The following is a 13,331-nucleotide window of genomic DNA, read 5'->3' on the forward strand; positions in this document are numbered from 1 at the left end:
TTTTACTTTATTTATTAAAAAGTTTTCAAATCCATTCAATCTCCTTGAGGCAGCTCCATGCCTCAGGAAGATTGCTGTGCTCTTTCGCACGCTGCAAAAGAATGCAGGCCCTAACTCTTCCTCCTCCCCCCGCCTGCACAGATAGCGCTGAGCTTAATTGGCCCACCCGCGTAAAATGGCAGTGTGCAGCCGATCGCGGGCGGCGATCGGCTCTGTGCCCGCCCCTGCCCGCTCCTGCCCAGCCCGCCTGCCATAGGAAAAATTCTCCCCTATGACATGCCATTTGCCTTCCTATTTGCTTGCTGCACCTGACTTATGAACAAGGACACCCAGGTCTCTTTGGATACCCGCACTTCCCAATATCTCACCATTTAAGAAATAACCTGCCTTTGTGTTTTTTCTACAAAAGTGCATAACCTCACACTTATTCACATTATATTCCAGCTGCCATGTTCTTGCCTATCCACTTAGCCTGTCCAAGTTCCCTTGAAGCCTCTTTGCATCCTCCTCACAACTTACATTCCCACCTAGTTTTGTGTCATCAGTAAATTTGGAAATATTACAATTGGTCCCCACGTCCAAATCATTTTTATAGATTGTGAACAGCTGTGGACCCAATACTGATCCTTGTGGTATCCTACTAGTAGCTGCCTGCCATCCTGAGAATGACCCATTTATTCCTACTCTCTGTTTTCTGTCTGTTAACCAATTCTCAATCCATACCAGTAAACAAACCCCAATCCCATGTGCTCTAATATTGTTTGCTAACCTCCTTTGTGGGACCTTATCAAAAGCCTTCTGAAAATCCAAATATACCACATTCACTGGTTCTCCTTTATCTATGCTACAGGTGACATGCTCAAAAAAACTCCAACAGGTTCGTGAAACATGATTTCCATTTCATAAATCCATGTTGACTCTGCCCATTCATATCATTATTTTCCAAGTGCCCAGTTATCACATCCTTTATAATAGATTCTAACATTTTCCATACTACTGATGACAAACTAACAGATCTGTAGTTCTCCATTTTCTCTTTCCCTCCCTTCTTGAATAGTGGGGTTACATTTGCTACTTTCCAATCTGCAGGAACCTTTCCAGAATCTATAGAATTTAGAAAGATACCCACCAATGCATCCACTATCTCCCTAGCCACCTCCTTAAACACTCTGGGATGTACCTCATCAGGTCCAGGGGATTTATCAACCTTCAATGCTGCCTAGAAGTGTGGTGGAGGCAGGTTCAATCGAGGCATTGAAGTGGACATTGGATGATTATTGAATAGAAACAATGTGCAAAGGTATGGGGAAAAGGCAGGGCAATGGCACTAGGTCTTAATGCTCATTTGGAGAGCCGATGCAGACATGATGGGCCAAACGGCCTCCTTCTGTGCTGTTAAGATTCTGTGATTCTGTAATATTTTGAGTACTTATAATAAATAGTTTGTAAAAGTTAAGGTATGGCAGGTCAGCTCAGTTGAGTGGAATGTGCCTCCTGTGCTATGTGGGAAGTCATGGACGCACCATGTGTCCTAGGCAACCACATCTGCAGGAAGTGTCACTGGTTGCAGAAGCTTGAGCTCTGGGTTTCAAAACCTGAGCGGTGGCTGGAGTTACTGTGTGCATCCATGAGGCTAAGAACTATGTGGATAGCACGTTTAGGGAGTTGATCACATCGCAGGCTAGGAGAATGCAGACAGCGAGGAAATGGGTGACCACCAGGCAGTCTACGAGAACTAGGCAGGTAGTGCAAGAGTTCCCTGAGTCGATCCCACTCAGTAATATTTTCCATTTTGGATACTGGTGATACTGGTGATGGTTCCTCAGAGGAGTGCAGCAAGAGTCAAGTACCTGGCATCATGGGTGGCTCAGCTGCACAAGAGTGGAGAAAGAAGATTGGAAGAGCTATAGCAATTGGGGATTTTTTAGTTAGGGGAACAGACAGGTGTTTCTGCTGTTGTAGACATGACTCCAGGATAATATGTTGGCTCCCTGGTGCCAGAGTCAAGGATGTCACAGAGTGGCTGCAGGACATTCTTCTGGGGGAGGGTGAATAGACAGAGGTCATGGTCCAGGTTAGTACCAATGAATCACAGAATTTTAACGGCACAGAAGGAGACCATTCGGCTCATTGTGACTGCACCGGCTCTCCAAATGAGCATTATGACCTTGTCAATGGCGCCCTTCCTTTTACCTGTACCCCTGCACATTGTTTCTATTCAAATAATCATCTAATGCTCTCTTGAATGCCTCGATTGAACCTGCCTCCACCAGGTTTCCAGGCAGTACATTCCAGCCCCGAACCACTCATTGTGTGAAAAAGTTTTTTCTCATGTCACATTTGCAGATTTACCTATGACATAGGTAGGAAGTGGGGTGAGGTCCTGAAAGCAGATTTTAGGGCATTAGGAAAAAAATTTAAAAAGCAGAACCTTAAAAGCAGTAACTTTAGCACCACACACCTCTTAGAAGAGGGTCAGTTGTTTTGGTCAGCAGTGAGGGACAGGAGGATGTGACTGTCAGTAAGGCAGGTAAAGGGACTGAGCAGACAGTAGGGGAGGAGCCTCAGGCTTTGCAATTGTCAAACAGGCTTGAGGTGCTCACAACCTGTGTGGATGAAAGTGAGGTCTACAAGGTGGATGAACTGGCTGGACATGCCACCATGATACAGGAAGCCATTCAAGCGGGGGGAGCAAAAAGGAATGTAGCAGTAGTAGGGGATGGCACAGTGAGGGTGATTGACACTGTTCTCTGCAGCAAAGAGCAAGAGTCCAGACTGCTATGTTGTCTGCCCGGTGCCAGGGTTCGGGACACCTGTTCAGAGATGGAGAGGAACTTGCAGTGGGAGGGGGAGGGTCCAGTTGTCATGCTCCATGTAGGTACCAATGACATAGGTAGAATTAGGAAAGATATTTTGAAAAGTCAGTCAAGACTAGATGTTATGAAGTTAACAAAAAGACAAAACTAAAGGCTCTCTATCTGAATGCATGTAGCATCATAACAAAATAAATGAATTGATGGCCCACATTGAAGTAAATAAATATGATCTGATAGCAATTACAGAGATGTGGCTGCAGGACGACAATGATTGGGTCCTTAACATTGAAGGGTACATAACATTCAAGAAGAATAGGAAGCAAAGTAAAGCTGGAGGGGTAGCACTGTTAATCAAAGAGGGCATTGGTGCAATATTTAGAAATTACCTTGGTTTGGGAGATCAGGATGTAGAATCGCTTTGGGTAGAGATGAGGAATAGTAGGGGAAAAAAGTCATTAGTGGGAGTGGTCTACAGGCCCTCTAACAGTAGCCACAGTGTAAGACAAAGTATTCAAGAGAAAATATTCACAGAATCACAGAATCACACAGTGCAGAAGAGGCCCTTCGGCCCATCGAGTCTGCACCGACACGTGAGAAACACCTGAGATACCTACCTAATCCCATTTACCAGCACTTGGCCCATAGCCTTGAATGTTATGACGTGCCAAGTGCTCATCCAGGTACTTTTTAAAGGATGCGAGGCAACCTGCCTCCACCACCCTCCCAGGCAGTGCATTCCAGACTGTCACCGCCCTCTGGGTAAAAAAGTTTTTCCTCACATCCCCCCTAAACCTCCTGCCCCTCACCTTGAACTTATGCCCCCTCGTGACTGACCCTTCAGCTAAGGGGAACACCTGCTCCCTATCCACCCTGTCCATGCCCCTCATAATTTTGTACACCTCGATCAGGTCGCCCCTCAGTCTTCTCTGCTCTAACGGAAACAACCCAAGTCTATCCAACTTCTCTTCATAGCTTAAATGTTTCATCCCAGGCAACATCCTGGTGAATCTCCTCTGCACCCCCTCCAGTGCAATCACATCCTTCCTATAATGTGGCGACCAGAACTACACCCATTACTCCAACTGTGGCCTCACCAAGGTTCTATACAACTCCAACATGACCTCCCTACTTTTGTAATCTATGCCTCGATTGATAAAGGCAAGTGTCCCATATGCCTTTTTCACCACCCCACTAACATGCCCATCCACCTTCAGAGATCTATGGACACACACGCCAAGGTCCCTTTATTCCTCAGAACTTCCTAGTGTCATGCCGTAGATTGAATACCTCCTTGTCAAATTACTCCTTCCAAAGTGTATCACCTCACACTTTTCAGGGTTAAATTCCATCTGTCACTTATCTGCCCATTGACCATCCGCAAACTTACTAATCCTACCCCCCACATAGTCATCTATGTCGTTTATATAAATGATGAATAATACAGGACCCAGCACAGATCCCTGTGGTACGCCAATGGACACTGGCTTCCAGTCACTAAAGCATCCTTCTGATATCACCCTCTGTCTCCTACAACTAAGCCAATTTTGAATCCACCTTATCAAATTACCCTGTATCCCATGTGCATTTGCCTTGTTTATAAATCTCCCATGTGGGACCTTGTCAAAGGCTTTGCTGAAATCCATATAAACTACACCAACTGCACTACCCTTATCTACACACCTGGTCACCTCCTCAAAACATTCAATCAAATTTGTTAGGCATGACCTCCCTCTGACAAAGCCATGCTGACTATCCCTGATCAAACCTTGCCTCTCCAAGTGGAGATAGATTCTCTCCTTCAGAATTTTCTCCAATAGTTTCCCTACCACTGATGTGAGACTCACTGACCTGTCGTTCCCTGGCTTATTTCTCCAACCCTTCTTAAATAGCGGAACCACATTAGCTGTTCTCCAGTCCTCTGGCACCTCCCCCGTGCCCAGAGAGGAATTAAAAATTTGGGTCAGAGCCCCTACAATCTCCTCCCTTGCCTCCCTTAGCTGTCTGGGACACAAATCATTTGGATCTGGAGATTTGTGCACTTTTAAGCCTGCCAACACCTCCAAAACCTTGTCACTCCCTATATCAATTTGCTCAAGAACCTCACAGTCTCTCTCCCCGAGTTCAATACCTTCATCCTCATTCTCTTGGGTGAAGACGGATGTGAAGTATTCGTTCAACACTCTACCGATGTCCTCTGGCTCCACCCATAGATTGCCCCCTTGGTCCCCAATGGGCCCTACTCTTTCCCTGGTTATCCTCTTCTGATTGATGTATTTATAGAATATCTTGGGATTTTCCCTACTTTTACCAATATTGTGTGCTTGTGATAAAGGGACGGCAATAATCATGGGTGATTTTAATCTACACATAAACTGGAAAAATTAGATTGGCAGTAGTAGCCTGGATGAAGAGTTCTTAGAATACTTTCAAGATAGTTTCTTAGAGCAGCATGTTCTGGAACTGACCAGAGAGTAGGCTATATTAGATTTGGTATTGTGTAACGTGACAGGATTAATTAATGACCCCAGGGTAAAGGCACCTCGAGGTAGCAGTGACCACAATATAATTGAATTTTACATCCAATTTGGAAGGGAGAAGAGCGGGTCTAAGACTAGTATCTTAAACTTAACTAAGGGCAACTATGTGGGGATGAAAGCTGAGCTAGCTGAAGTGAACTGGGAAACTAGGCTAGAGGATAGATCAATAGAGAAGCAGTGGCAGACATTTAAGTGGATATTTCAGAGTATTCAGAATAAGTACATTCCTACTATAAAGAAAAATTCTAAGGGGAGGACCATCATCCGTGGTTAACTAGAGATGTTAAGGAAAACATCAAACTTAAGGAAAAAGCATACAACTCCAATGATGAATGGTAGGACAGATGATTGGACAGAATATAAAGAATGGTAGAGAATGACTAAAAGGTTAATCAGGAGAAAGAAATTAGAATATGAAAGGACGCTAGCTAGAAATATAAAAATGGGTAGCAAGAGTTTCTACAGGTATTTAAAATGGAAATGAGTAAGTAAAGTGAGTGTTGGTCCTCTTGAGAGTGACAGTGGGGAGTTAATAGTAGATAATAAGGAAATGGCAAAAGAAATGAACAAATATTTTGCTTCCTTGTTCACTATAGAGGATACAAAAAACATTCCAGTAATAGCTACAAATCAGGAGGTGAACGGGAGAAAGGAACTTGGTGAAATTGAAATCACTAGGGAAACGATACTGAGCAAATTGATGGAGCTGCAGGCTGGCAAGTCTCTGGGTCCTGATGGACTATATCGTAGGGTCTTTAAAGAGGTGGCTAATGAGCTAGTAGATGCCTTTGTGTTAATTTTCCAAAATTCGCTAGATTCTGGAAAGGTCCATCAGATTGGAAAGTAGCAAATATAACCCCTCTATTCAAGAAGGGAGGGAGGCAGAAAACAGGACACTATAGGGCAGTTAGCTTGACTTCTGTCGTGGGGAAGTTATTAGAATCGATCATTAAGGAGGTTATGGCTGGGCACTTAGAAGAGCTCAGGGCAACTGGGAAGAGTCAGCATCGTTTTGTGAAAGGGAAATCATGTTTAACCAATTTATTGGAGTTTTTTGAAGGAGTAACATGCACAGTGGATAAAGCGGAGCCTGTAGATGTACTGTACTTGGATTTCCAGAAGGCATTTGACAAGGTGCCACATCAAAGATTATTACAAGAAATAAAGCGCATGGATAAAAGATTGGCTGGCTGGCAGAAAGCAGAGAGTATGCATAAATGGGTCTTTTTCTGATTGGCAGGATGTGATGAGTGGCGTTCCACAGGGGTCTGTACTGGGGCCTCAACTTTTTACGATGTACACCAATGACTTAGATGAAAGGAGTGAAGACATGGTAGCTAAATTTGCAGATGACACAAAGATAGGTAGGAAGGTATGTTGTGAAGAGGACATGAGGAAGTTGCAGATGGATATAGATAGGTTGAGTGAGTGAGCAAAGATCTGGTAATTGGAGTTTAATGTGGGAAAATGTGAAGTTGTTCACTTTGGCAGAAAGAACAAAAAGCGGAGTACTACTTAAATGGAGAACGGCTGCATAATTCTGAGGTGCAGAGGGATCTAGATGTTCTAGTATATGAGTCACAAAAAGTTAGTATGCAGGTACAGCAAGTAATTAAGAAGGCTAATGGAATGCTATCCTTTATTATGAGAGGGATTGAACATAAAAATAAGGATGTTATGCTTCAGTGATACAGGGCATTGGTGCGACTGCACCTCGAATACTGTGTGCAGTTTTGGTCTCCTCATTTAAGGAAGGATGTAAATGCATTGGAGGTGGCTCAAACGAGGTTTACTAGATTGATACCTGGAATGAGTTAGTAGTTTGATGAGGAAAGGTTGGACAGACTGGGCTTATTTCCACTGGAGTTTAGAAGTTTGAGGGGTGATTTGATTGAAGTATACAAGATCCTGAAGGGCCTTGACAAGGTGGCCATCAAAAGGATGTTTCCTTTTGTGGGTGGGTCCAGAGTCCAGGGGACAGTGTTTTAAAATTAGAGGTTGCCCTTTTAGGACAGAGATGAGGAGAATTTTTTTCTCTTAGAGGGTTGTGCGACTTTGGAACTCTCTGCCTCAAATAGTGGTGGAGGCGGGGTCATTGAATATTTTTAAGGCAGAGGTAGGTAGATTCTTGTTAGACAAAGGAATCAAAGGTTATCGGGGTTAGATGGGAATGTGGAAATCGAAACACAAAGAAGGTTAGCCATGATCTTATTGAATGGCAGAGCAGGCTTGAGGAGCCGAATGATCTACTTCTGTTCCTATTTCTTATTTCCTTGTGTACTACCAGTACCATGTGCTAGTGAGCATAGGAATAAGAGGATTGAGCGATTGAACACGTAGCTGCAGAATTAGTGTAGGAGGGAGTGTATCAGATTTCTGAGGCATTGGGACCAGTTCTGGGTCAGGTGGGACCTGTACAAGATGGACTGGTTGCATCTTAGCAGGACTGAGACTAACATCATCACCGGGAGGTTTGCTAGTGCTGTTGGGGAGGGTAGGAGCCTGAGAGGGAGCTCAGATTGGGGGGCAGCAAAACTGGTAACAGGAAGTAGAAAAGTAGTAGATGAAATTAGAAGGCAGATGAAACAAAGGCAAGCATCAAATAGGATCAGAATGTGGAATAGTGTTAGAAAGACAAAGTTAAGGGCAGACTATCTGATTGCATGCAGAATTCGCAATAAGGCAAATGATTTGTAGGCACAAATAGAGGTAAATGGGTATGATTTAATTGCCATTATGGAGATGTGGTTACAGGGTGACCGAGACTGGGGACTGAATGTTCAAGGATATTCGTCATTTAGGAAGGATAGGCAAAAAGGAAAAGGGGCAGGGTAGCACTATTAATAATGGATGAGATCAGTACATTAGTGAGAGAGGATCTTTGATGGAAGGATCAAGATGTAGAGTCAGTTTGAGTGGAACTAAGAAACAGCAAGGGACAGCAGATATTGGTGGGCATTGTTTACAGGCCACCAAACTGTAGTGGTAACGTTAGGCATGGTATAAATCAGGAATTTAGAGCTGCATGTAACATGCGTAATACAGTCATAATGGGTGATTTCAATTTACATATACACTGGGTAAAATGCTGTAGAGGATGAATTCCTGGAGTGAGTACGAGATGGGTTTCTGGATCAGTACATTGTAGAACCAACTAGGGATCAGACTATTTTAGATTTAGTATTTTGTAATGTGAAAGGGCTAATCAATAACCTTGCTGTAAAGGAGCCTTTAGGAAGTAGTGACCATAACATGATAACATTTTATATTAGAATTTTGAAAGTGATATAGTTCATTTTGAAACTAGGGGTTAAATCTGAACAAAGGAAACTATGAAGGTATGAGGGGCAAGATGGTTATGGTGGATTGGGAAACTACACTAAAAATTTTGATGGTAGGCAGGCAATTGGCTAGTATTTAAAGAAGTATTGCGTGGTCTACAACACGTATGCATTCCTCTACGACACAGAAACTCAACAGGAAAGATGAATCAAACATGGCTAACAATAGAAGTTAAAGATTGCATTAGGTCAAAGGAAGTGGCTTATAAGGTTGGCAGAAAAAGTAGTAAGGATTGGGAGCATTTTAGAATCCAGCAAACAAGGACCAAGAAACTGATTAAGAAAGGGAAAAGAGAGTATAAGCTTGCGAGAAACATAAAGGTGGACTGTAAAAGCTTCTTTAGGTATGTGAAAAAGAAAAGATTAGCTAGGACAAACGTGGCCCATTACAGGTGGGGACGGGAGAATTTATAATGGAGAATAGAGAAATGGTGGAGAAACTAAACAATTAATTTGTGTTTGCCTTCATGGAGGAAGCTGCAGAATACCTCCCAGAAATACTAGGGAACCAAGCAGCTTGTGAAAATAAGGAACTGAAAGAAATTAGTATTAATAAAGCGATAGTAGTCAAAATATTACAGAATCACAGAATCTTAATGGTCACCCTCATTGCCTGCGTTCTCCTAACCTGCGACGTTACCATCTTCTGTGATGTGACCACCTCCCTAAACGTGCTATCCACATAGTTCTCAGCCTTGCGGATGCAGCACAGTGACTCCAGCCACCACTAAGGTTCTGAAACCCAGAGCCCAAGCTTCTGCAACCAATGGCACTTCCAGCAGATGTGTTTGTCTAGGACACATGATGCATCCACATACCACAGGAGGCACATTCCACTCAACTGAGCTGACCTGCTATACCTTAAATTTTACAAACTATTTATTATAAGTAGAATAACGTACCAGTCACTCATCAATCAGCTTATTCCTCTGCAATGAAGTAAGAACCAAATACTGGAGGCTGAAAAAGGTAGAAAAGTAAAAAAGCACCTCCTTCACCAGATCCACCAAACTCCTAGCTGCACACTCTGTAAATTTGCATTCAGTGCCAGTCGCACTCAGACCCTTGTAGTTATACTAACTGAGATGTAGATGATTCACCTCTGCTAGAAACCAGAATATATGAGCTACCTAATTGACTAAATACAACTGCCCTCTAGTAGAGAGCTTGTTTATCACTGCTTAAAACTAGATTTAGAAATTTAAACGTAAAGTAACTTTTATTTCAAGCCTAAATGCAAAAAAAACTAGAATAAAACTTTCTCACTCACCGAACTCCCAGCTGCTCACTCTGTAAAGTCCTTTTGGGGTATTTACCCAGGGTTTTGGGGTATTTATACTGGGTTTGGGCTTATTTGCCCAAGTTTTTTGCGTTTTCCCCCAGATTTTGGGGTATTTACAACTGGTTCAGGGGTATTTTCCCAGGTTTTGGATATTTCCCCTGGGTTTTGGGTATTTGCTCCTGGTTTGGCGGTATTTATCCTAGGTTTAGGGATATTTACCCCTGGTTTTGGGGTATTTACTCTTTCATTCACTCTCTGTCTCTCTGGCGCTGCAGTTCTCCCTCCAGCCGCAGGGGTCAGTGCTGTGCTGCTGCTGACGTCAGCCTGTCTCTCTCTCTCTCTCTGTCCGCCATGGCGCGCCCGGAGCAGCTCCTCATCCTGGAGCCGCCCAACGAGCTCAAATTCAAAGGTAAGAGACAGCCCAGGGGTCCGGGACATCTCAGCACCATCCCCAGGAGGCGGCCCCCTGCTGTTGGACCCTCTTCTAAATCGAACGCGGGGTTGGGGAAGGGGTTCAGGCCAAAGCCGGAGAGGCTGAGGCCGGCGGCGTGGTAGCGACTCCCGGTTCCCGGTCCCGGCTCCTCCCGGCCTCTCCCTGCCGCTTGGTGCTGACTGTGGCTGGGAGCCGAAACCGGGTCCCCGCACTCAGTAACCCAGAGCTCGGACCCGGGAAAGATCGAGCCTGAGCTCCGCACCGGAGCGGACAGGGTTCCACAGATACATCCAACCATCTTCTGGCCCCCCATTCTCTCCCCCCTACCCCCCCCCACCCCCATTCTCTCCCCCCCACCCCCATTCTCTCCCCCCCCACCCCCATTCTCTCCCCCCCACCCCCATTCTCTCCCCCCCACCCCCATTCTCTCCCCCCACCCCCATTCTCTCCCCCCCACCCCCATTCTCTCCCCCCCACCCCCATTCTCTCCCCCCCACCCCCATTCTCTCCCCCCACCCCCCACCCCCATTCTCTCCCCCCCCTCACCTCCCCACCCCCCACCCCCATTCTCTCCCCCCCCCTCATCCCCCCACCCCCATTCTCTCCCCCCCCCTCATCCCCCCACCCCCATTCTCTCCCCCCTCCCCCCCACCCCCATTCTCTCCCCCCCTCACCCCCCCACCCCATTCTCTCCCCCCCTCACCCCCCCACCCCCCACCCCCATTCTCTCCCCCCCCTCATCCCCCCACCCCCATTCTGTCCCCCCCTCCCCCCCACCCCCATTCTCTCCCCCCCTCACCCCCCCACCCCCATTCTCTCCCCCCCCACCCCCATTCTCTCCCCCCCACCCCCATTCTCTCCCCCCCACCCCCATTCTCTCCCCCCCACCCCCATTCTCTCCCCCCCACCCCCATTCTCTCCCCCCCCACCCCCATTCTCTCTCCCCCCCACCCCCATTCTCTCCCCCCCACCCCCATTCTCTCCCCCCCACCCCCATTCTCTCCCCCCCACCCCCATTCTCTCCCCCCCACCCCCATTCTCTCCCCCCCACCCCCATTCTCTCCCCCCCACCCCCATTCTCTCCCCCCCACCCCCATTCTCTCCCCCCACCCCCATTCTCTCCCCCCCACCCCCATTCTCTCCCCCCCACCCCCATTCTCTCCCCCCCACCCCCATTCTCTCCCCCCCACCCCCATTCTCTCCCCCCCACCCCCATTCTCTCCCCCCCACCCCCATTCTCTCCCCCCCACCCCCATTCTCTCCCCCCCCACCCCCATTCTCTCCCCCCCACCCCCATTCTCTCCCCCCCACCCCCATTCTCTCCCCCCCACCCCCATTCTCTCCCCCCCACCCCCATTCTCTCCCCCCCACCCCCATTCTCTCCCCCCCACCCCCATTCTCTCCCCCCCACCCCCATTCTCTCCCCCCCACCCCCATTCTCTCCCCCCCCACCCCCATTCTCTCCCCCCCACCCCCATTCTCTCCCCCCCACCCCCATTCTCTCCCCCCCACCCCCATTCTCTCCCCCCCACCCCCATTCTCTCCCCCCCACCCCCATTCTCTCCCCCCCACCCCCATTCTCTCCCCCCCACCCCCATTCTCTCCCCCCCACCCCCATTCTCTCCCCCCCACCCCCATTCTCTCCCCCCCACCCCCATTCTCTCCCCCCCACCCCCATTCTCTCCCCCCACCCCCATTCTCTCCCCCCCACCCCCATTCTCTCCCCCCCACCCCCATTCTCTCCCCCCCACCCCCATTCTCTCCCCCCCACCCCCATTCTCTCCCCCCCACCCCCATTCTCTCCCCCCCACCCCCATTCTCTCCCCCCCACCCCCATTCTCTCCCCCCCACCCCCATTCTCTCCCCCCCACCCCCATTCTCTCCCCCCCCACCCCATTCTCTCCCCCCCCACCCCATTCTCTCCCCCCCCACCCCCATTCTCTCCCCCCCACCCCCATTCTCTCCCCCCCACACCCCACACCCCCATTCTCTCCCCCCCACACCCCCCCATTCTCCTCTCCCCCCCCCACCCCCCCACACCCCCCCATTCTCCTCTTCCCCCCCCACCCCCCCCCCCCCATTCTCCTCTTCCCCCCCCACCCCCCCCCCATTCTCCTCTTCCCCCCCCACCCCCCCCCCATTCTCCTCTTCCCCCCCCACCCCCCCCCATTCTCCTCTTCCCCCCCCACCCCCCCCATTCTCCTCTTCCCCCCCCACCCCCCCATTCTCCTCTTCCCCCCCCACCCCCCCATTCTCCTCCCCTCCCCCCACCCCCCCCATTCTCCTCCCTCCCCCCACCCCCCCATTCTCCCCCCCCCGCCCCACCACCACCACCCTTTCTCCCCCCCGCCCCACCACCACCCCCCATTCTCTCTTCACCCCCCCACCCACCACCACTCATTCTCCCCCCCATCCCCAGGGCCTGTGTAGTCAGAGGTTGGGGTGAGACACTGGGTCATTGTATTTTGGTATTTGTTGACTGCCTATTGTCTGTTTCCTGTTTCATTTCATCAATGTAATACAGTAGCATTTTCTATAAGGAAAGCATTGGTACTTTTGGTACCGATGTTTTTTTAAGAGTTTAGGACAAATCCGTGCCCCACCTTTCCCGGAACTCCCCTGTTTGAATCCCTCCAATCCGATTTCTGCCCTTTCCACTCTATCAAAATTGCTCTTATCAAAGTCACAAAATAAAAGTTGTGACTGTGCCAAAGGTAAAGCAGTCCTCCTCATCTTTTTCAACCTGTCTGCAGCCTTTGACATGGTTCACTAGACCATTCTTCTCCAACCACCTCTCCTCTGTCGTCCAAGTGACCAGTATTCATGTGTTAGTCTTGTCATTTAATGTGGTCAGTCTGTCTAACTGCAGGAGGCTTTATGGCCAAGGAGAACCTTTGCCTCATTTCCACACGCACACACAGA

At 48.3% G+C, this 13,331-nt stretch overlaps 1 protein-coding gene across 4 annotated transcripts in view; it reads left to right on the forward strand.

Moving 5' to 3' along the window:
• The first annotated feature begins 10,256 nt into the window (after positions 1-10,256).
• The window catches only part of vapb (VAMP (vesicle-associated membrane protein)-associated protein B and C), an 88,118-nt gene continuing 85,043 nt past the window's right edge, over positions 10,257-13,331 (forward strand). For 3 of the 4 annotated variants that reach the window (XM_078555484.1, XM_078555485.1, XM_078555487.1), the window contains exon 1: positions 10,257-10,385. In XM_078555484.1, coding sequence (XP_078411610.1) covers positions 10,328-10,385 — 58 coding nt within the window. In that variant the 5' untranslated portion in view covers positions 10,257-10,327. The remainder of the gene's footprint in view (positions 10,386-13,331) is intronic. The other variant, XM_078555486.1, reaches the window with a different exon arrangement.

This window comes from Cetorhinus maximus, chromosome 13 (genome assembly GCF_964194155.1).
Source record: "Cetorhinus maximus chromosome 13, sCetMax3.hap1.1, whole genome shotgun sequence".
Classification (NCBI taxonomy): domain Eukaryota; kingdom Metazoa; phylum Chordata; class Chondrichthyes; order Lamniformes; family Cetorhinidae; genus Cetorhinus; species Cetorhinus maximus.